This window comes from Eurytemora carolleeae, unplaced genomic scaffold, assembly GCF_000591075.1.
Source record: "Eurytemora carolleeae unplaced genomic scaffold, Eaff_2.0 scaffold35, whole genome shotgun sequence".
NCBI lineage: Eukaryota > Metazoa > Arthropoda > Copepoda > Calanoida > Temoridae > Eurytemora > Eurytemora carolleeae.
Genome location: NW_019396166.1, coordinates 293,260 through 317,939, shown reverse-complemented (window position 1 = coordinate 317,939; position 24,680 = coordinate 293,260). Strand labels below are relative to the sequence as shown.

Sequence of the window (24,680 nt, the reverse complement as noted above, 5' to 3'; positions counted from 1 at the left end):
AACTGATGTAATTCATATCACTTAAGGATTTTAACTGGATACAATTTCCTAGCAGACAGTCATCACTCGTCCTTTCATGGTAGTTTACTAAACTAAGTGTACTTCACCTGCTCGTTTCCCCCTCTTATAGTTCCCTGCCTTGTTCAGGGCTGTAATCCAGAACCCGTAGCTCCTATACAAAACAAAAAAACATTATTATAAAAAAATGCTATTCCATATTTACAAGAACAATGCATTTTCATCAAAGTAAATTTAATCTTTGTTTAGCATAGATATCTTAATTTCACGAATAAAAGAACAAACGATACCGAAGGTAATAGTTCTAGTAATTATATTAATTAGAGAAACGAGTAACATGTTAAAATTCATATAGAATGTTTAAGATATTTTCAATTTCACATAGAGATGATTGTTTCCAAAACTAATTTTAAACTTTCGCCTTGCTAAAGAATCTATGCTCGAAATAACTTCAAGAAGAATTTGAAATAGACGGAGAACTATTTTCTTTATTTCTTTTCTATTTAAAGCCCTTTGCATCGATATACTTGATGCAATATTCACCTCTATAAATAGCAAGATTAATAGAGGGAGAGAAAGAGGAAGTAAAGAGTGAGTATGAGTAGGAATAGGAATTGGAAGTAAAGAGTGACTATGAGTAGGAATAGAAGAAAAGGGATTAGGAATAGGAAGTAAAGATTGAGTATGAGTAGGAATAGGAATTGGAAGTAAAGAGTGAGTATGAGTAGGAATAGGAATAGGAAGTAAAGAGTAAGTATGAGTAGGAATAGGAATAGGAAGTAAAGAGTGAGTATGAGTAGGAATAGGAATTGGAAGTAAAGAGTGAGTATGAGTAGGAATAGGAATAGGAAGTAAAGAGTAAGTATGAGTAGGAATAGGAATAGGAAGTAAAGAGTGAGTATGAGTAGTAATATGAATAGGAAGTAAAGAGTGAGCATGAGTAAGAATAGGAATAGGAAGTAAAGAGTGAGTATGAGTAGGAATAGAAATAGAAAGTAAAGAGTAAGAATGAGTAGGAATAGGAATAGGAAGTAAAGAGTGAGCATGAGTAAGAATAGGAATAGGAAGTAAAGAGTGAGTATGAGTAGGAATAGGAATAGAAAGTAAAGAGTGATTATGAGTAGGAATAGGAATAGGAAGTAAAGAGTGAGTATGAGTAGGAATAGGAATAGGAAGTAAAGAATGAGTATGAGTAGGAATAGGAATAGGAAGAAAAGAGTGAGTATGAGTAGAAATTGGAATAGGAAGTAAAGAGTGAGTATGAGTAGGAATAGGAATAGGAAGAAAAGAGTGAGTATGAGTAGAAATTGGAATAGGAAGTAAAGAGTGAGTATGAGTAGGAATAGGAAGTAAAGAGTGAGTATGAGTAGGAATAGGAATAGGAAGTAAAGAGTGAGTATGAGCAGGAATAGGAATACGAAGTAAAGAGTCTAGAGCATAGAAGTATAGCAAAAGAAAAGAGAAAAGTAAAATTCGTGAAAAAAAAGGATTTAAGATAGTAGATAACCCAATAATATGAGGGAATAATTTATAGGACAGAAAATTATCTGCCTATTTTATATGTTTTCCGATAAAATTCTTACAGAATAAAATTTTTTCTCATACATTTTTCTTTCATAAAAAGATAGATGGTAAAAAAGGCAAAAATTAAAATACAAATCCAACAAATGAAAAATATTACTTGTTATCGGCATATTTGTTCCCCCATCTATTCCTGTATCCTCTTTTCATCTTCATGGAACCTAAAAGTCATATAAATATGTAGATACATCAATGTGCACGAAAAGCTTGGTAAATAGGGGCGTACACAGGAATTTGTCCAGGGGGTGAATTTTTTTCTTTCAAGAAGGGAGGGGCTTAGTGGCCAGAAACCCCCTTGGAAACCATTATTTAACTGATCCAAGGGGCTGAACCCCGTATCCACCCCCCACCCATCCGTGTATGCCCCTGTTGGTGAAGGGATAAAGCATGAGATTTCCTTGCACCCAACCTTGATTAGTTTCCTCCTCCTCTAGGTCAGGGTGGAGCTCCATCTCTCTCATCTTGAGGTTCGCCAGGTACTCAAGCAGATCATCTCTGCAGGAAAACTTCTTGTTAAAGATTTAGTAAAAATAGAATTTCTTGTAAAACTTTCTAATTCAAAACCATGTTTGCAGAAAGATATTTGATCAAGAATTGAACTAAATATTGGAATATAAAGTTTTGAATTGAATTAAATATTGGAATATAAAGTTTTGAATTGAATTAAATATTGGAATATAAAGTTTTGAATTGAATTAAATATTGGAATATAAAGTTTTGAATTGAATTAAATATTGGAATATAAAGTTTTGAATTGAATTAAATATTGGAATATAAAGTTTTGAATTGAATTAAATATTGGAATATAAAGTTTTGAATTGAATTAAATATTGGAATATAAAGTTTTGAATTGAATTAAATATTGGAATANATCCATCTAAATATAGAGTATTGTATCCATCTAAATATAGAGTATTGTATCCATCTAAATATAGAGCAGAAAATCCATGTTAAATATAGTGTATTGTATTCATCTAAATATAGAGCATTGTATCCATCTAAATATAGAGTATTGTATCCATCTAAATATAGAGTATTGTATCCATCTAAATATAAAGCAGAAAATCCATGTTAAATATAAAGTGGAAACTAGTGAATGTATCTCAATATAAAGCATTGTATCCGTCTAGATAAAGAGTAGCATTGTATTAATCTTAATAAGCATTGAGGGATAGAAAATTTAGGTTTGTGGCAAAGGCTCAATTTTTAGTTGTTTCTGACATTTCATAAAAATTTTATTATATTAATAAATCCTGACTCTTGAAATTTATGCTTCCCAGTCTTGCCAAATATCCAACAGATTGTAATCGTAAATCTCTTCACGCTTATTGAATGCCAAATTACAAATTTTCTGTAAAATATGTAAAACACTGCAGAACTGAGCTTAGAATAGTGTTTGCGGTGAAAGGTTTATCTCCATTTAATTTTCTAAAAGTAATGTTTTACTGGATTTCAAAAGAAGTAAAAAAAAGTATTTTTTTTAAACTCTTTTTAGACTGTTTCTAACGCCGATTATACATAAGAAATGAAAATGTGTAATAAGAGAAGAAAATATATCTCATAAACTCAACGTCCTAAGCTTAATTTGCTGCGACCACACAAGTCATATTTTACAGTTTACACAATTCCAGATATTAATTTAAGTTATTGTTATAACAGCCATTTAAAGGAATTAAGTTGTTATGCCACAAACTCTGATTTTCTAATCCCTATACCTTTGCAACCTGATGGTGTAGACCTAAGATATTTCATACTAAAAAACTGTGAAATGTTATAATCTAAGTTAAAAATTTTAAAGCATCAAGTTATATATATAGAATTAGAAAATTTGAAATTGTGGAATAAACTCAGTTTCTTTGTTTAAAGAAATATCTGTAAAGTTTGAAAATAAGGCAAATATGAACCTGGTTGTTGAACTTGTTGAAGTTGCTGAAGTTGTTGAAGTTGTTGAAGCTGATGCAGTTGCTGTTGTCGTTGTTGTTGTGGTCGAAGAGCAGGGGTTGCGGCTGCAAGTCCAGTGACCAATACCAAAATTAGGACTTTCATCTAGAAAATATTTCTTTAATCATTTTAGCCCCCCTACCCCACACAGTGGGGTATTAAGGGGGGGGGGTCAGCCAAAATGAGTTTATTTCATAAACCTCTTAATTATGTCAAGTAAGACTTGGCCCTTTAAGAATTTTTTTGGGAGAAGTCTCTATAAGTTGTTTCAATGTTATGTTAAGAATTTCGACCGAAAACCCGCTATTTCATTGAATACTCTTAAAATAGGATTTTTTCAACTCGCTCCTCTGCCGAAATCAAGTTTTTTTGAGTGCTACAGACGCCCCTAAATCTTTTCTATATTGCTGTTAGAATCTATTTATATATTTAGATTATCCCGAAACCCCTGTGCTTTCTTGTACTTTTGCTATTCCGAAATAGCTCGCTGTAACAAAGACGACATTTTAATATATTGCGGGTTTACAGGATCCATTTAAGGATAAATATGTGAACGGGAAAAGTAATTATAAATTGAAATCATTGTAAATCAATCAAGCAAGCTACAAGTGACCAATCCCTTTCGGAAAACCTTTATTCCTTCTCACCTTGTTTAAGTTAGTTATACGTCTGTTTCTCTCCGTGTTTGTTTGAGTAGACCAGAGAAAACTGTTTTCTAGTTTAGTTCTAGGTCTGTATATCTGGGTATACTCAGATATACTGGTCCAGAGCCTCAGATTTGGGAGCTCCCAGGGGGTAGGTTTGCCAATATGGGGAGGGGGACAATGTTAGGCTAGGATGGTAAGTCGGAGGCTCGAGAGGAAAATGGTCATAAGACCAGCGTAAATAAAAATTGGAGACTCTACGCACCACTCATATTTTCATTTTAAAACATTCTCTGTCGCTGAAGAGAATGAAATTACATATTTACATAAATACATAAATAAATTTTAGCTTTATATGATGTGATATCAATTATAGGAATTGAGCCTTTGCCACAAACTCAAATTTTCTTTACAACCTGATGTTGTAAACCATATATGATATTTCAAACTTAGATTACAAATTTTTTACAAATATTAATCAGTATTTAATTTACTTATCGCACATTATTTAAAAATTTAAGTTTAAAATATCAAAGATTCCAACCAAATATAAGTTTGTGGCAAAGACTTAGTTCATTATATAAGTTTTATTCTGAACATCTTTAAATTTCATGATTTAACCTGAAACTTGTATTTCCAATCTTTCTTTCCTTGAGCTTAAACCATCTCCAGTTTTAATCTGAATCTCTTAAACGCCTATCCAAAACCGTCTCCAGGTTTTATTTTTCTATTTTATTTAGTTTTTTTCGCTCAAACTTTAAATAAAGGCCTTAGCTCCTATTTATAACTTTCTAGATTTTGGTAAAGATTTTGGTAAATTCCGCATTTTTTTTGTTGCCTTTTTAATTGCTTTTATTATCTAGAGAACACTTTTTACATACAAAAAGCAAGGGGGAAAATATTATTTTTAACTTAAAAAAATGCCAAGTGAATTATTGATAGTTTTCCCTATTAATGTCAAATTTTTGAAACTATCCCATTGAAATTTAAACTTTTAAGGACTGTAAATGAAAAATGAAAGGGGGTATAGGCTGAAACCTGAGCATTTTAGGAGTTAATTGAGACCTATAAGAGTTCTATCTGATGTTCCTGTCTCGAGAAATTGACATAGAACTGTGTCAAAATTATACCAAAACTCATACATGAGAATTTTAAACAGATCATTCCATCAAATACGCAACCAATCTGAAAACGACGATATCCCTGAGAAGCCTGAAAAACTTCAACCAATGGCAGTGCAGTATCATTGTCACGTGATACAGACGGAGAAACGTGACAATGATATTGCACTACCATTGATTGAAGTTCTGATCACGTGATACAGACAGGAACATTAGATAGAACTCCTAATAGAACTCCTATAGGTCTCGATCAACTCCTTAATTGCTCAGGTTTCATCCAATACCCCCAGCTCCAAATTTTATAAATACGTATCTAAAAACCCTTCGAAAAATGAGGTTATTTACATGTATTACTTAAATGTTAGTATTTTTCGATTTTTCCGACTTAATTTTTGGTTAAAACTTTCATCACCCTAATCAGGCAGGTTAAAGGTGAAATTGGTTTTAGTGAGCCAGCCAAAAAATATTGGGAATTCTATTCTAGTCTTGCATTGCAAATATTATTCCTGCAACTCATGTAGATTGTTTAGTCAAGCAGCAGTAGTATCATCTTAGCTGTGAACCTGAACACTGACAGTGTTAAAAGTAGAGAATTATGCATAAAGCTGAGGGTTCAATGTCCAGTGTCCACACTCTTCCTAAAGTCCATTCTATTTCGAAATGCACACCACACAAGTCCGCAAGTTTAAAAATAATCTGTTATCTTTATTTTACATAAAAATATATATTTATTATCAGTTGTGCAGCACTTTGCAATGAGTGAAAAAAGTAAAATGAGACTTTTTCATTACATCTAAAAAATATTCATTAAAGTATATGAAGTGTTTTTTGTAATCTAGCCTTGGGAGCTTTTACACCTTTTTTATTTTATACGTGGAACTTTACTGGCACATATTTAGCCTCGATTTTCATCTGTTTTTGGGATTTATAAGTTTTCAAAAATATTTAGATATGTTTATAAAATACAAAATTATATATATATTAAAAGTATCTTTTGGTGAATATTTGTTCTTACTGAAGTCATTAGTCAACACGATTTTTCAGAACGTTTTCTATTGTTTATTTTGCCTTATATTTTATTTACCATGTCAAGGCACGCGGACTTATCGGTTCGGTCCTTGTCCCAGAGAACGATGACTTTCGAACACAAATTGACCTTTTAAAACTTTTCACTTTTTCTCTTCTATACTTTTTTGTCGGGATATACGTTTTAACGTATACAGAGAAAACTCCGTAAGTAAGACTATAATGAATTACAGAGCAACACGCATTTTTGTCCCAATAAAAGAAATCGAAAGCACCTCGCTTGGTGATGATGGAGCACACAATATCATTAAGGGAAAATTATTAAAAAATTATGTAAAATTACGAGCACACAATAACCGCCTTTTTCACAAAATGTAATGTAATCTGGAAGAACATTTTTTTAACTTAATTGGGCTACGGGTCTATAAAATAGATATAGTTTAGGTTAAAATTCTGGGGTACCTGCATATCATCCTCTTTACTTCATGTGTGAAATACATAGAGAATAGAACATATATTAGAGGGGAATTTACTAGAAAAAAGTGTAAAACGGCCATTTTGTTGTACTGTTTCCATACTGCAGGTGTACTTCACATATTTATGCTATATAACCTGTTGGGCCCTGGAATATCATTTTATAGAAAATCTAAAATTATTGTTAAAAGAAAACCAAATTATGAAATAGACTGGTTCCATAATTGACCAATGATCAATGATCATTTCACATAGACTCTATGCCTTCCACTTTACAAACGATGATTTTCCGTTATAACTATAAATCAAATGATGTTTTTATTCACCTAATTCATTATAAAGTTTATTTAACAGTTTAAAAAATTCGAAATTGAAATGGATAGTCTAGGGAACATACTGTATTAATGTACTCTACTGCATATACATTGTGAACATTTACAAGATTTGTACACTTTGAACTCCCTTTCAGGCTGAAAGGGACTGACAAAATTCATACCGAGAGATTCTTTTAATTCCTCTCTATATATTCTATTCTCTATGGTGAAATATCAGAGATTTTAAGTGACAATATTGTTTCAATACGTGGTATGTACAGTACAGCGAGTACGGTAGTCCCCAATGAGGTTATAGTGTATAGAGTGATGATGTACGTTAATCCTTTACTAATTGAATAGGCCAATCAGCTATACCGAGAGCTTATACTGCACATTTGTCTGGCCTAACCTATAGTATATCAATATTAGTAAACAGTTGTAAGTGTACAGTACAGCTAACCGAGCACACAGGTAGAGAACTATCATCCCCTCTGGTAGTCCCCCTCAAAAGTACTATTCAAGTTTTTACTGTCAAGAACGAAAACTTGAAAGTACATTTAAATTAGGCTTTAAAATATCAAAGAATTTCAAAGCTCATTGCGCAAATACAATTTCTAAATGACAAGGGAGAAATTCCGAATCTATGTGTTTAGAATAAATGTCAGGTTTATGGTAAAATTATGTTTAAAGTTATTTATTTATTAGAAAAATGGCGGCAGAGCATCTAGTTTGGAGAGAATTGACAGCAGAAGAGAAACATATACTAGAGGTATGAAACCCTTTAAAACCATTTAAAACAATTGTTGAAATATTTTGTTTCATGTTTGTGTTTATGGATTCGGGGTTTTGACGCACAGAGTTTTCAAGAAATATTTTTTTAGATTGCATCTTATTTTAGTGGTTCTTTAAAAAAATTGTTTTAGGTCGGTCATGATGATAGCAACCGGAATATGAAAGATCAAATATGGTAAAATTTTCCTAAATATTACTAAGATCGTTTCTCAGATCTCCCTCCACAGATAAAACAGATAGAAGTAAAACAGATGTGTGTAAAAATTATGTTAAAACGTAAAATAGAGGAAACGAAAATTATGATAATTCTTGTCCGAACTGTATATATGTGTTTATTCTCTTTGCCTTCAGTTTTGAAAAGCAGCGAATGATAATCCCGCGAACTTATCTCAAGTTCATGGATGATATGTACAATTTTCCTGTTAAAAAAGACGACATTTGGATTGTAACCTATCCCAAGTGTGGAACCACGTGGATGCAGGAAACTGTGTCTATGTTGATCAACAATGTTGACCAGGTAAATAATAACAAGACATCTTAGACTTTTTAAATACTTCTAGAAAATATTCAATTTTTAATGGCATTGGAAAACACTGACGTTTAATTTTAAAATTGGGTTACACCCGCGTTTCTTATAAAAATGTTGAAATGGTGGGTTACGTACACACCTGCATAATATTTCTTTTTAAAGAATTAAAGATATCTTTATTTCCCATTTCCAACAAATTTTATTTTATTTTTATTTTCTTTCTTTCTCTATTTCTCGTAGGAATATGGAAAACTGCCACAGATATTTAGAAGCCCTTTTCTGGATATAGATACACTAATGGTATAGGTTTATTCTTATACGTTTGGAAATTATTTATTTTATTTTTATTCTTTTTTCATTTCTTTCAGAACTCGATTTTAAACCACTTAATGTTTGAAAATCCTAAATGTATATAATTAACTGAAGACAAATGAGATGATATATAGTTAACTTATTTTTGATTTCACCTTGGGTAAATTCAACAATTTTGGTTCACAAGATCACAAATTACAAAAAAACAACATCATCGAGGAAAATCGCATATTAAGATGAAGGGGGGGAGGGGGGTATAAAAATCTGTCTTTTATCATATTACAATATAGGATGGAAATGAAAAAGGAGAGGGTTTACAGGTACCAGAGGACACTCCAGACTTTATGAAGGTATCTTTATTTTTGTAGACATTTAATGTTTGTCAGAAAAATGTTTTTATTTTATCTCATTTTTTTCTATAGAAGATGATGGAGGAGTTTTCTAAAGGTGTCATACCGTTTGCAAGAAAGATGAGTGGAAGGTATGTTTTTACATAATACACATTGAGTGGAAGACATGTTTTTTCATAATACATATTGAGTGGAAGGTATGTTTTTACATACTACATATTGAGTGGAAGACATGTTTTTACATAATACATATTAAGTGGAAGGTATGTTTTTACATACTACATATTGAGTGGAAGGTATTTGTTTAGGCATATTGAGTGGAATGTATATGTTTACATAATACATATTGAGTGGAAGGTATGTGCTTACATAATACATATTGAGTGGAAGGTACGTGTTTACATAATACATATTAAGTGGAAGGTATGTGTTTACATTATACATATTGAGTGGAAGGTATGTGTTTACATATTACATATTGAATGGAACGTATGTGTTACATATTACAAATTGAGCGAAAGGTATGTGTTTATATAATAAATATTGAGTGGAAGGTATGTGTGTAAGAATTTGAGTGGAAAGTAACATTTTAACCATATTGAGTGGAAGGTATGTGTTTAAGCATATTGAGTGGAAAGAATGTGTTTAATCATATTGAGTGAAAGGTATGTGTTTAAGCATATAGAGTGGAAGGTATGTGTTTAAGCATATTGAGTGGAAGGTATGTGTTTAATCATATTGAGTGGAAGGTATGTGTTTAAGCATATTGAGTGGAAAGAATGTGTTTAATCATATAGAGTGGAAGGTATGTGTTTAAGCATATTGAGTGGAAGGTATGTGTTTAAGCATATTGAGTGGAAGGTATGTGTTTACATATTAAGCTTGTGACATCTGTTAATCTCATGTCGTATTATAGGCGCGTACTAAAAAGTCACATGTCCTTTGACTTTTTACCCCCAAACCTGGAGGACAAGGTAATTCAATAGTTTTCTTATTTATAATTTATGGTAAGCAAATTGCATGTATTTATGTAATGTTGTAATGTTCGGGGTGTTCCCAAAAAACATGCGATTAAGAGACGACTTGAAAATTGTCTTCGATTTCCGATAGTTTATTAATTACAAAGAATGTGTCAAAATAAAGAGCTTTTGAGAATGTGGTCTGCCTCTTTTGTTTCTTCAAAATTAAACATTTAAAGATTTCGTTATAATTTAAAAATATTAATCAAAATTAACAAATCCATAGCTAATAGCTCAATGCTGCGATACCACAAATCCATAGCTAATAGCTCATAGCTGCGACACCACAAATCTCCGCAATAGATCATCCGGCTCATCAGAAATTTATTGAAGTTTTCTGCATATTTTTATAACAAAAGAATTTGTATAGTTTGATATTATTTCTCGATGAACAAAATATTGTTTTTAGTCAAAAATCAGAGCTGAATATATTGCCTTATTTTCTGTAAATATTGCAAGCATTTTTTAGATAAGTTTTAAGATCTACAAAAACATTCTTTATCTTTTAATAAACTCTCAATATTTTAGTTTTATATTCCATAAAAATATCATTTTACATTTTGGAATGTTTTAGTGACATCAATATGAAATATCAAATTACTTATATATTTCATGGGTTCCAAAAATATATAAAGATTAGAAAATCAGATTGTGTGGCTGCTGACTAAAAAGTATTGTAAGAAATAGTTGTATATTCTAGTGTAAAGTAGTGTATGTAGCACGGCAACCAAAGGACTGTATTGTAAGCTTCTATCATCACAGCATAAACATGCCACTACATGGATATCAACAAAGGTATTAACCATAAATTGTATCATGTTAAAAGATATTTTATCAGATACCAGATATTACCCATAATATTTTATCAGATACCAGATATTACCCATAATATTTTATCAGATACCAGATATACCCATAATATTTTATCAGATACCAGATATACCCATAATATTTTATCAGATACCAGATATTACCCATAATATTTTATCAGATACCAGATATTACCCATAATTTTTTATCAGATACCAGATATACCCATAATATTTAAAAAATTGTATAATCAAGTTGGCAGAAAACAACTTAAAAGTAAAACTAAATAGTATTCCTTGCCTACACTGATTCTTAAAATCAATATATTAAAGGACAATCTTTATAAAGAAGAGCAAAATCTGATATTTTCAACACTTATTAATATTATATATTCTTTAGTTTGTCTACGTTTGCCGAGGAAATGATGAAGGGTGTAGTTCTGTTTGGAGACTACTGGAAACATCTAGAAAGGAAATGTATATTTGTCTAATTGAATCCAAAACTGATATATACAATACATACAGTATTACCGTCGAAGGATAAGTCTTTAATGACGACCATAAACACTTTTAATTTGACGGTTTGAAGGTTTAATTTTGTCATCTGCCTTATTAGATAGTCTTGTGATGGAATATTCAATAATATATAATGTGTAAAGAAATAAAAAAATCAAAGCTGCGGGTAACCATGAAAGTGAAGGGAAAAATGCATAGTCATCTCTAAAGTCTCATCCTTTGTAGGTACCCCCCCCTTGTATTACTCAAAAATACCCCCCCCGGCCCCCCTGCCACCCCCCACAACACCTCACATTATAAAACAAAACCTAAACCTGATATCTGATAAATATCCTATAGCGGATGGAAACTACGAAATCACCCGAACGTAAAGTTTATCTGGTTTGAAGATATGAAGAAAGATTCCAAGTAAGATATAATTTATTTCTAATATTAAAACGTAAATAAATAACGAAATGCCATTTACAATTAGAAAGGTGATTGAAGAGCTCTCAGTGTTCCTGGAGCATCCCTTGTCCGAGGAGAAGGTTGATCAGTTGGTTCACCATGTCAGGTAGATCAATATACTTCGCCTTGTCATGTCAGGTAGGTCAATATATTCGCCTTGTCAGGACAGGTAGGTCAATATACTTCGCATTGTCAGGTCAGGTAGGTCAATATACTTCGCATTGTCATGTCAGGTAGGTCAATATACTTCGCCTTGTCATGTCAGGTAGGTCAATATACTTCGCCTTGTCATGACAGGTAGGTCAACATACTTCGCCTTGTCATGTCAGGTAGGTCAATATACTTCGCCTTTTCATGTCAGATAGGTCAATATACTTCGCCTTGTCAGGTCAGGTAGGTCAATATACTTCGCCTTGTCATGTCAGGTAGGTCAATATACTTCGCCTTGTCATGACAGGTAGGTCAATATACTTCGCCTTGTCATGTCAGGTAGGTCAATATACTTCGCCTTGTCATGTCAGGTTGAAAATATACTTCGCCTTGTCATGTCAGGTTGGTCAGTATACCTCGCCTTGTCATGTACCACACTCAACTAAGCTTTCGATGTGTTCTGCAGTAATCATCAGTACTCTAACCGAAGAAAAAGTAGCGTTTAGTGGAGAGTGGTAGGACAATAAACTTTGCCTTGCCAGGTAAGGTTGGTTAATTGACTTCGCCTTGTCATGTCAGGTATGTCAATTTACTTTGCCTTGTCATGTCAGGTTTGTCAATTTACTTCGCCTTGTCATGTCAGGTTTGTTAATTTACTGTGCCTTGTCATGTCAGGTATGTCAATTTACTTCGCCTTGTCATGTCAATTTACTTCGCCTTGTCATGTCAGGTATGTCAATTTACTTCGCCTTGTCATGTCAACTATGTCAATTTACTTCGCCTTGTCATGTCAGGTTGGTCATTTATTATACCTTGCTACGTTAGTGAGTCATTTTATTTTCCCTCATGATGCTGAATAATGACACAAAAATACTTTTAACGAAAAAATGTTATCCTTATTATTTCGCAATAAATACTGTCCTAAAACTATCATTAACAACTTAGTGTTGAATAGGAAAAGGAAAATATCTATAAAAGTGATTAATAAAAAGATCTGTTCACTCTGAAAACACCCGAACATTTATTTAGTCTGACCATTGAAGCTTGGTGCCAGCAATATGTAAAACCCGAAATCTTTAAAGATGTTTATCCTGAAAATGTAAACAATCTCTCTACAAATTTTTTTTTCTGTTGCTATATTTTCTATTGCAGTGTACTTTTTGTATAAGCAGTTAGGGAAACACAAATAGCATTCCTGGTTTAGAGTTTTCTTGGTTTGGTGTTATTGTAAAAACCTTATATAAACCTGCGGTTAAATGTAAATATATTACATAAAGTAAAACATAAACTTCTTCTTCATTACATATACAAGCAGTACATAACCTGTACTAGCCTCAATTAACTTTTGATTATACCCATGGAAAAGACTCTTAGATCACTTGAAAACACTTAGGTCCCTTTGAAGTAAGTTACCCTCACCCAATTTCTTAACTCGTAATCGTTAGACTTTGTAAAATATTTTTTAGGTAAAGGTTCTCTCTTTAAAAAGCAGTTGTTAAAACCAGAGCCTCATTTTTAAACCAATTTTTGTTATATCAACAAATTGTTTGTTATATCAACAATTTGTTTGTTATATCAACAATTTGTTTGTTATATCAACAAATTGTTTGTTATATCAACAAATTGTTTGTTATATCAACAAATTGTTTGTTTTCTAAAAATTGTTTTTTCCAAAAGTTAATGAAATTTGCTACGAAGATAACACAATGTTTAGTTTTTCTCATTATATCATTAGTTTTTATACATATTTTATACAAGCTGAAGGGCCCGGCGTTGCCTGTGGAATTTTAAAGATTAAAAATGATTTTTTTTAATTAAAAGAATTTTAATTAAAATTTTTTTTAGCCTTTGTTACCCCCAGGGGACCAAAATAATTCAGCCAATTAGGACTAACGGTTTGGCAAGCTATAGTTAATATATATATATATATATATTTATATATGAGTAATATATGAGTAAAGAGCTTTATTATAGGGAAGATTTACAAAAAATCTTAAATTAAATAATGCTCTAGTGGCTTAATTTACATATTATTTAAATGATTAGTTATAAAAGTTTAGTGATAAAAAGTTTAGTGATAAAAGTTAGATATTGCAGTTGATGGAATTTTTTTGAGTTACCTTTTTTCTCTAATATCCTATTATTTAGTTTTGACGTAATGAAGTTAAACAAAACAGCGAATCCAAGTGCTATGATGAAGGTGATATTTTTAAAGAAAATGAATTGATTAAGAACTTTCCTCAATTTTAAATATAACGTTAAGTCAATTATCCTTCAAACCTGCAGCTGAAAATCTTTCTTATTTCTTATTCTCGCCTGTCTTGTTTTCGTCTTTGATATTAAATGATTAAATCAAATAATGCATCAATCCTAGATATTTATTAGAAACTGATATGTTATTTATTAGATATTTATTAGAAACTGATATGTTTAATTTATCATTTGATTTTTACAGTTGCCTGAAGAAAAGAATTTTATGAGAAAGGGACAAGTTGGAGACTGGAAAAATTATTTTTCAGGAAAACTTTAATAATAAGTTGAACAAAACAATTGAGTCTTTGCCACATAATTTCTAATCTCTAAATCTTTGCTACCTGATGATGTAAACCTTTGTTATTTCAGACTTAAAGTATTTAATCAAACAGAATTCATAGTTTGAAATATCCAAGGTCTAGGACAGTGGGTTGCAAAGATATAGGGTTTAGAAAATCAGTTCTTTTCTTATAAAGGATATTTTTTAAGTAGTTAACTGTTTACATTTTCAGAGGGGGGGGGGCAAGGAAATGATAAAAGCGCAAAAATATTTATTTCGGAAAAAATTATTCACTTGTTATTCATTATTAAAATCTATTGTTGCATCCAGGACCTGAGCTGGAAAAAATTGATAATTGGATCGAAGAAAACAAGAAAAGGACCGGGATACAGCTTCCAGAATAGATATATTCTATTAAATCTAAATACATAGATGTATGGAATATTCTATAGAATGTAAATATACTAGAAATAAGATTTAATTTAGGAAGATGGTTTAATTGCATTAAACTGGATTTCATTTTTCTGTTTTGGTCATTTTTATAATATTGTATAAAGTTCCTCGTTAGATTTCGAAATATTTTATTAGTTTTTATAGTTTAATGTGACAAAACTACAAAATTAACTATTCTTATTTGACAAAATGTTAAAAACTACTTGTGTGCAAAAGTTTATTTTTTGATTATGAATATTCATTCATTTTGCAAATTGAAGAAAAAAAGCAAATATATTTTGTATTTCTGAAACCATCAATGTTGTCTAAAGGAAACTTAAGATTTCTTTTTTAATCATTAATTAAAAATAAATAATCCATTTCGAAACAAATTAAAACATTTTTCTGTGAAAAGAAGCATACAGCTATTCCACAATAAAGATCATTTGTTAATCTATAATTGATAGATTATTTTTGAATATATATTTTCAATAAAATTTGACAAATTATCCTTCTTGATTTTTTGCGAGATTCTTTTTCCTCAGCTCCCTGAAAAGAGATTAGATAAATACATAAATATGTAGATTGCGGGATCATTATCTAATCAACACCTTTTTCTGCATGTATAAATCACTAATTGTTCTCCGCTTTTTGAGATCAAATTTAAAACTATTGTCACTTACAGTATTAAAACATGTGATGTCATCTCGGAAAGTGTTCTTTATCATCTCAAAGATAATCTGGTGCATGATATCTTTTGTTTGTATCAATGAAGAACCTGTTTATATATATCTTCAAGTGATGTCATTTCCAAGGGAATCAAATTCCTTCAGCTGTTCCCAAGAGAACCCTGTTTTATCTTCAAAATGAACCTTTGTCATCGGGACTTTTCCAAGAGGATTCGTCCAATGAAATCTCTGTCATGACCAAGAGAATCCAGTTTAGCTTCTAGCGGATCCTAAATTTGTCATCTCCAAGAAGAACCTGTGGACAGTGGAATCTTTAAGAGGTTCCGGTGTCATCTCAACCTTGGGGCAGGTTCCTCATGGAGATGACATAGGTTCCTCTTGGAGATAACACATGTTTCTCTAGGAGATAACGCAGGTTCCTTATGGAGGTGAAGCAGGTTATAATTGGAGATAACACAAGTTTCTCTTGGAGATGACGCAGGTTCCTCTTGGAGATAACACAGGTTCCTCGGGGTGATGACACAGGTTCCTTGGGGAGATGACACTGGTTCCTCATGGAGATGATTCAGGCTCCTCATGAAGATAACACAGGTTCCTCGGGGTGATGACACAGGTTCCTCATGGAGTTGACACATGTTCCTCAGGGAGATGACACAGGTTCCTCTTGAAGATAACACAGGTTCCTCGGGGTGATGACACAGGTTCCTTGGGAAGATGACACAGGTTCCTCGGGGTGATGCCACAGGTTCCTCATGAAGATGACACAGGTTCCTCTTGCAGATTAAAAAGGTTTCTCGTGGAGGTAACACACGTTCCAAATAAATATTGACACAGGTTCCTCATGGAGATGACACAGGTTCCTCATGGAGATGACACAGGTTCCTCATGGAGATGACACAGGTTCCTCTTGCAGGCTAAAAAGGTTTCTCGTGGAGGTAACACAGGTTCCTCATAAATATTGACACAGGTTCCATGGGGTGATGACACAGGTTCCTTGGGGAGATGACACAGGTTCCTCATGGAGATGACACAGGTTCCTCATGGAGATGATACAGGTTTCTCATGGAGATGACACAGGTTCCTCATGGAGATGACAAATGTTCCATGGGGTGATGACACAGGTTCCTTGGGGAGATGACACAGGTTCCTCATGGAGATGACACAGGTTCCTCATGGAGATGATACAGGTTCCTCGGGGTGATGACACAGGTTCCTCATGGAGATGATACAGGTTCCTAATGGAGATAGCACAGACTTTTCATGGAGATGACACAGATTTCTCTTGGATGGAGATGAAACAGATTTCTCTTGGAAATCACTTAAGTTCCTTTGGAAATAAAACAGGTTTTCTCTGATTCTCTGAGAGATGGCACATGTGGTAACGATGATTTTACCTCTGATCTCAAATAGCTGAGAAAAAAGAAATTTGTTCAAAAAATATTTTCCAAATAACAATTTAAGCTAAAGTTTTTTTTTTAACTTTTACAATTTATAACAGTTTTACCCTAATGGACGCTACAATCGTTCTAAACTAAATATACAAAAATTCCGTTTAGGCAATTTATTTTGGGGGCCTTTTCTTATGAAATCCTAAATTACCTAAAGCGGCATTGGGTCCGCAAAAGTGTCATACGAGTTTGCTCTTAAACTGTAGTCCCCAACTCCTGGGGTGTTATTAGCTGAAAAATGATAATATGAAGTAGAATTATCAAAATATTTTTAATCATTTGTTTCCATTAACTGGACAAAAAGGAAGAAATAATTCGCACTAAATTAAATTGTTTAAAAATTTTTCAGGCGATATTAATTCCACATATGCAGCAAGTACAATCATTATTTTAACATTTGTTAGTATTTCAGCACTTACAACCAATTAAACAAGTAAATCAGTAAACCTTGAGAACGAATTTAAAGAATTTAAGCCGCGTTTAAAATATTAGATGCTGCTCAAACATGGTTGGTTCCACTTGAAATCAATGTTTTGAGATTTGAGCTGGCGCTCAATTGGGTTTTGGCGGTTCAGCGAAGTGGCGGTTTAAATTCTTAAAATTCAGCTTTTAGTTTGTTAGTTTTCCGTTAGTTTTCCTTTAAAACTTAAAAGCTGAGGAAGATATTGAGAGAGGAAAGAACAGGAAAAAAGATGTTGTATAATATTTATCTAAACAGGAAATCACTAACATATCGACTCTATAAAACTATGAAAATTATGAAAGTTATTCATAGTTTTTAGACCGTCTCTCGACTTTGAAGTGTCGAAACACCTTGGCCTTTGGTTTTACCTCACCAACTCACATATACTTTTTTGTGGCCCTATATATAGACATTCTAAATTTGTTTTTACTAGCTTAAATTGAAATCGAGTAATTGGCAAAATACTTGCTTGAGATCGTGCGCATCTTGGTTTGCATTAAAATGTATTCTCACCGTTTGGCGAGGGTAGTTTTCCCAGAGTTCCTTGTAAACTAAATATTTAATGGTTAGAGCATGAATTGAGTATTAAAAGTACATCCTTTATTCATATATGGCATCTTAAGCTCAAAACAAACATAAACATTCTGTATCTAAAATAAATAATTTGTTTTTATCCAATACCCATCAAAACGGCTGAACCGAAAGGGCCCAGAATTGTTTTGTGGCAATTCACACGACCTCAGTGAAGGTTTATGGATGGTAAAAAATAAAAAAATACCGGAAAAATGTTCACATTTCTTATTTTTTAAAATAAGCAAAAATAAAAGCTTGAAGTAAAACGGTTAGCAGCAATAATTGTTATTATCTATGGTTATTGGTTATTATAGATAAATGTCCGTAAATGAATAATTTGTCCAAACAAAGAAGATATTATGACAAAACAATTAATTTTATTTCACACCTTCTCTCATGTATTTTGTAGTCATCATATTTGGAATATTATCATGACAGATATTTGAAGCGATTTCTATTTCTTCTTTTTAATTAATATTATTATTATTTTTACCTAGGATCAACTGCATCATCAGTCTCTAGCAGGAAGTCTCCATCCTGCAAAATAAATTATTTTGATTTTAAAAACTTGAAATTCTCGGTTTTGGGCCTGAAAAAATATCAATCGCTCTAATTTCATTAATAGAAACTTTAATTGAAAGTATAGAATGAAAATTGAAAAAAAGTTTGTACAGTATTATACCTTTTTTGTGTGAATTATAAAAGCCAAAAAATTCCCCAAACCATTATGACAAATTCTATGTTCTCTTAGCTCATATTCTGTCCTTGCTCTTATTCTTATACTTACGGCGCCACAAAATGCATAATTGTTAATGTGGGTTATAGCTTGAAATTATTCTATTTGAAAGTTTATGAAAAGGCAGTATTGAGAAGAGTCGAGAGTCTAAGTGGAACTTAAATTCTGATTTTTGTACTTTCCCTTGAGCCAGACCTTTGTGTGAGCTAGGAAATGTTTGGTTTGGATGCAGGAGAGGATGGTTGAAAGGAGGAGGATCCAGGACACAAGGTGAAATCTCAACATTCTCTACACAACTGAGTTTATTCAATAACTCAGCACTCTGGCAAATTAACATCGTAAATATTAATTGTAACGTGATCTTCTCATTATTTTTACTGGGAACATTTTTCTCCATAACACGCTTGTCCGAGTTCTGTAATCACTGGTTTAAAAAATATGGTTTAATTTTAATTACTAAGTGTATACTTTAGGTGCATGAAAAACTCATTTTAACTTATGTTTAAATTTAATATTATTTTATAATTTTTCCTTATTTCAAAAATGATCGTCTTGGCCACATATCGTATTTAGTCTGCAGATTAAAAACTGTCAAATTTGCAACAATTTTAATCTAACACAATAGCACAAGGTATGTTTATATATTTCCTAATATGCTTTTTTGTCAAAATTATGGTTTGAATATTGTTTATCAATTGAGCGATTGTTTATGAATGCTGATAAACTGTAATACAAGGAACAATATAAGAATATTTTCTTTTTTTTCAATAACTCATTAAGAATGAATATTTATTTGGTTCTCAAACATGGTATTTCCAGGTAAATTTTTGAAATTTTATACCTTCCCTTAAATGAATTTTTAAGGGATGGAAAAAGAACTCAATTTTGTGGTTGTACACTGGTAACAAGCGGACAATATATTTTACAACAAAAAAATATAAATGTTAAGTGAGGAATGAAAAAAACCAATTTCTAATTTTGCAGCCATTCATAATACACAAATAAAAAGGAATTGATATATTTTGAAATGTAAGAACCAGTAAATCTATAATAAAGATATATCAACAGAAGTTTTTTATCAACGAAAGTTGTTATTATCATAAAGATGTTGTTTTTAATCATTAATTAGACTTATTGAATTTTAGAAGTATTTTTTTTTTCTTTTAATAAGAAAAGTAAAAGTTTTTGATACAAATTTTAATTGAATGTTTTGAAAACATTTCTATTCTTTTAGACTTTAAACATATTATTCATTGCTTAAAAACATGAAACAGAGTTGTAACATTTTATTTGTTACTTGGGTTTTCAGTTTTAAAGAGATTCTTTTTATTTCTTTATCAGATCGACTACAGTACAGTACAGTACAGTACAGTACAGTACAGTACAGTACAGTACAGTACAGTACAGTACAGTACAGTACAGTACAGTACAGTACAGAACAGAACAGAACAGTACAGTATAGTACAATACAGTACTGTACAGTACAGTACAGTACAGTACAGTACAGTACAGTACAGTACAGTACAGTACAGTACAGTACAGTACAGTACAGTACAGTACAGTACATTACAGTACAGTACAGTACAATACAGTAGAGTATAGTACAGTACAGTACAGTACAGTACAGTACAGTACAGTACAGTACAGTACAGTACAGTACAGTACAGTACAGTACGGTACAGTACAGTACGGTACAGTACAGTACGGTACAGTACAGTACGGTACAGTACAGTACGGTACAGTACAGTACGGTACAGTACAGTACAGTACAGTACAGTACAGTATAGTACAGTACAGTACACTACACTACAGTACAGTACAGTAGATAAACATCGACTAAACATTAACCTTCCTGTCTCAGGAAGAACTTGAAATTCTCTGGTGGCAAGATGTCAGTTTTAAGAACATAGACCTATCAGAAAATCAGTTGACTTATTTAAGCATCGGTCCAACAAGGATATCAGAACCATATTCTCCTAATTATATTTATCCACCACCTCTGAAACCTGATCCATTAAATTCTTCTCTTTAAAATGGTGAAATATGGGCAGTTTTTATGGCAGTTGACAAAATAATCCGGGCACGTGCACTAAATTCCACTCTACTTTTTTTCTTTACTTTGTTTTGTTCTTCAACAAAATTGGATAGTTCACTTAATGCACATAGAAACCTAATTTACGAATTTAGGGTCATAGCTTAGTCTAATTTAACAATACAAGATGTCTCCGAGATCAAAAATACCAATACGCTCGTTAAAAAATGAAACAGTTTTAAAGTAAAGTAAATATCACGCTATTATCGGTAAAAACGCTCAATTTTACAAACATCCAATGCAACAAAACTCCCACTTACAATACAATGACAATACGTTCAGGTTTTTTATGAAAAAAATTATGTTCATTTTTTTAATCGCGACTTTCTATTTACATTTCTAAAGGTATTAGTTTTCTAAAATCTCAAAAATTAAATCAAATCAATATATATATATACGTTATATTTAAAGTTTTGAAAGCTTTTAACTCCACAATTTTGAATTTAATGTTCTTTTTGAGAATTTTATGTTTTTTTTCGATTTTCGTCGGATTTTGGTCCTTTTTGTTGTATTGGGCGTGTTGTTACATTGGGTGTTTCGTTGCAATAGGCGTTTTGTTGTTGGCTATTTTGCTTTTGAGCGTTTTATTATTGGGGGTTTTGACCCCATTCTTTACTTTCAGGGAGTGTAAATTGGAAAACAAATAAAAATTCTTTCCTAATTTTCAAGAAAATTAAATGAAGGAACAAACGAACACAAAATTTTAATTATGCCTTAAGGTATATATATTTGAATAAACCTTAATTTTGATTAGATTTAAGCTTTTGTTTTGGGCGTCAGTCATTGTGAACATCTTCTTGCAAATCTGTCAGTGAAAAATAAAAACGACGTACAGGGTTACTCACAAATGAAGAGAATTTACAACCTTCTGATTTCGCATGGACGCTACGTTCTTCGTTGTGAGTCGATTTAACAATTTTCTCTTTATGGACGCAACAGATCGAAGTAAGATTAATAGCAATCACCATCGAATATTTTTAGAACTAAGCCTATACCCCTTTTCATTTTTTGAGAACACTCCCTTTAAATTATTATTTTCTAATTTAGAGTCACGTCATGATGTTTATAATGGTTTGAAATATTTAATCCATTTTTCAAAGAATAACATCTTATTAGATTACAGTAATTACAGTCTGGAAGATCACAGTTACTGAGAAATCTTCAACGGGCCTCCCAGTCTAACAAGACTACAACTCTCAGACTAACAAGACTACAACTCTCAGATTAACAAGACTACAACTCTCAGATTGACAAGACTACAACTCTCAGATTAAAAAGACTACAACTCTCAGTCTAACAAGACTACAACTCTCAGATTAACAAGACTACAACTCTCAGATTAATCTCAGACTAGCAAGACTACAACTCTCAGATTAACAAGACTACAACTCTAAGATTAACAAGACTACAACTCTCAGATTAACAAGCCTACAACTCTCAGTCTAACAAGACTACAACTCCCAGTTTAACAAGACTACAACTCTCAGATTAACAAGACTACAACTCTCAGATTAAAAAGACTACAACTCTCAGACTAGCAAGACTACAACTCTCAGTCTAACAAGACTACAACTCTAAGATTAACAAGACTACAACTCTCAGACTAACAAGACTACAACTCTCAGATTAACAAGACTACAACTCTCAGATAACAAGACTACAACTCTCAGATACTCTCAGACTAGCAAGACTACAACTCTCAGATTAACAAGACTACAACTCTAAGATTAACAAGACTACAACTCTCAGATTAACAAGCCTACAACTCTCAGATTAACAAGACTACAACTCTCAGATTAACAAGACTACAACTCTCAGATTAACAAGACTACAACTCTCAGATTAACAAGCCTACAACTCAAATACTTCTAAGACCCTCAAAACCAGAGATGGTAAAAATCATGAATATGGTGTAATGTGTAAGGGTTAAGTAAAGGAATTAAGCCTTTGCCACAAAAATGATTTTCTAATCCCTAGACCTTTGCTACCAATATGTCTTAGACTTTAGATGTTAAAACTATGAGTTCTGTTGGATCCAATAATTTAAGTTTGAAATGGTCCACTAAGATATAGGGATAAGAAAATTTGAGATCGATGTCTCGAAAAAAAAAATTATTTCTTGTCACTTTCATTCAAGCATTAACTTTTATATCCAGTATCGATTTTTTGCAGTTGTACTCATAAACAGGAAATACTGCAATCTTTTTCTTTCATGCATTTTTTAATTCATTTAGTTTCCTGGTTTTTTTTTCTGTCTGATCCTTCCATTTATATCATTTTATAGAATTTTCCAATTGGAGACCCTAGCATTGACGAAAACCAAAGATAAGAAATTTATGAACTCAAATAAACTAAGGTAGCAAACTTCAAACTGTCATAACCTGTCAGAACTCTTATTGTGCCTTTCGATTAGTTTCATGGATTTCCAAAAATAAAAAAATTCAAACCATGATGAGAGCCGTACTAACTAAAAGAGCGTTTTTCGGAACTCCCTGTGCAGCGTCTATTTAAAAGAAAAGAGCACATGGAAATCTGAACAAATTTTATTTGGACATCCTTCTAAACCTATACCTCAAAAAATTTCCATAAAACGTAATAAAATGAATCCTTTAGTGGCCTATACAGAAGAATCAGCCCAAATCGTATTTTATTTCTAACTTTTCATCGCTATAAATTTACGATTTTTGACATTGTCTTCACTAGTTTAATTTATGAAATAAATAATTAAACCTCATATTCTAATTTAGTACATTGATTTATTTACATAGAGGATGACTAGAAATTACTCTTGAATTTCCTTTAAATAGCATTATTAAATATTATGTTAAATCAAGTTCTCTTAACATGTTACAGGGTTTATATTTATTTTTAAATCGATAAAAACATTAATTCTGTAAAGATTTTACTCATCATCTCAACATATTTATTCCTGAAACATGTATAAATACTATAGTGCATACAAATACAAAATGATTAAGAAAATCTATTTTCATAGCAATTATTAAGTTTTTAAAACTGAAACCAAATTGTCGTTTACTTTGAGAATTCAAATAAGCAATCAATATCGCCGAAATGTTTTAGCCTCGGTTATTTTGCAAATCTTCACGCTTAATCCATCAATTATTCATACTCTAACAATGTTCAATAGTAACCAAGGATTTAGGTCAAATTTAAGGGACATTACTGGAACTTTTCAATAAGAGTAGTCAGGAACATTTGAGATTTCATCTTTACTTACAATTTAGTTTAGTTTAGTTTATCGTGGCCAAAAGCAAAGACCTATATTTTATCGTGAAAAATGTCGCCATTAAAATTGCATCTTTTCCTGGTACGCTTAATTTTTTATTGGAAATGTATATTCATTTATCTATCGACAATTTAGAGTGAATAATCTTTCATAAATACTATTTACACATGACAAATTCAGATTTTAGGCTTCATTAAAATTACCCGTATTTTTTTCGGAAATGGAAAATATAGGGTTTACTGAGATGAGATTTTAAAAGCTTAAACCCGACTAAAACCCAAACTCGGGCTTATATAGAACCCAAGTCAGGATTCGTTCTGATTCGACCAATGGGAGACTGTGTTGCAAGCTTTCTCTCTAGCAGACAGAATGCTGTGAGATCAGCTGTGACAAGAAGATGTAAATTTCGAAAATTCAAACTTTA

General features: G+C 31.9%; 1 protein-coding gene and 1 long non-coding RNA gene across 4 annotated transcripts; one reads left to right on the top strand and one right to left on the bottom strand.

The window, feature by feature from the left end:
• Nucleotides 1-2,578: 2,578 nt before the first annotated feature.
• LOC111696975 (uncharacterized) lies at nucleotides 2,579-5,847 on the bottom strand. Of its 3 annotated transcripts, XR_002764198.1 has the most exons (5): nucleotides 5,718-5,847; nucleotides 4,806-4,911; nucleotides 4,188-4,483; nucleotides 3,504-3,645; nucleotides 2,579-2,597 (listed from the first exon to the last, which is right to left on the bottom strand). It is a non-coding gene; the product is annotated as an uncharacterized LOC111696975 (long non-coding RNA). The 3 variants fall into 3 exon arrangements; XR_002764197.1 differs by lacking the exon at nucleotides 5,718-5,847 and having other exon boundaries at nucleotides 4,806-4,967; XR_002764199.1 differs by lacking the exons at nucleotides 2,579-2,597; nucleotides 5,718-5,847 and adding an exon at nucleotides 2,612-2,645 and having other exon boundaries at nucleotides 4,806-4,968.
• Nucleotides 5,848-7,824: 1,977 nt separating this feature from the next.
• Nucleotides 7,825-15,057, top strand: LOC111696974 (sulfotransferase 1C3). The gene is made up of 14 exons (XM_023466818.1): nucleotides 7,825-7,888; nucleotides 8,043-8,086; nucleotides 8,263-8,428; nucleotides 8,681-8,740; nucleotides 9,043-9,102; nucleotides 9,175-9,233; nucleotides 10,019-10,076; nucleotides 10,822-10,916; nucleotides 11,331-11,402; nucleotides 11,786-11,854; nucleotides 11,919-11,999; nucleotides 14,192-14,243; nucleotides 14,499-14,562; nucleotides 14,907-15,057. Exons 1-14 carry the CDS (start codon nucleotides 7,829-7,831, stop codon nucleotides 14,978-14,980), a joined length of 1,014 nt encoding a protein of 337 aa, XP_023322586.1. The 5' UTR covers nucleotides 7,825-7,828; the 3' UTR covers nucleotides 14,981-15,057.
• Nucleotides 15,058-24,680: the final 9,623 nt, after the last annotated feature.

Excerpts from the sequence above, each read along its gene's own strand:
- LOC111696974 (XM_023466818.1), top strand. The coding sequence starts at position 7,829 with ATGGCGGCAGAGCATCTAGTTTGGAGAGAATTGACAGCAGAAGAGAAA. Across the intron at positions 7,889-8,042 it reads AAGAGAAACATATACTAGAG|GTCGGTCATGATGATAGCAA; the intron begins GTATGAAACCCT and ends AAATTGTTTTAG. Across the intron at positions 11,403-11,785 it reads TACTGGAAACATCTAGAAAG|CGGATGGAAACTACGAAATC; the intron begins GAAATGTATATT and ends AATATCCTATAG.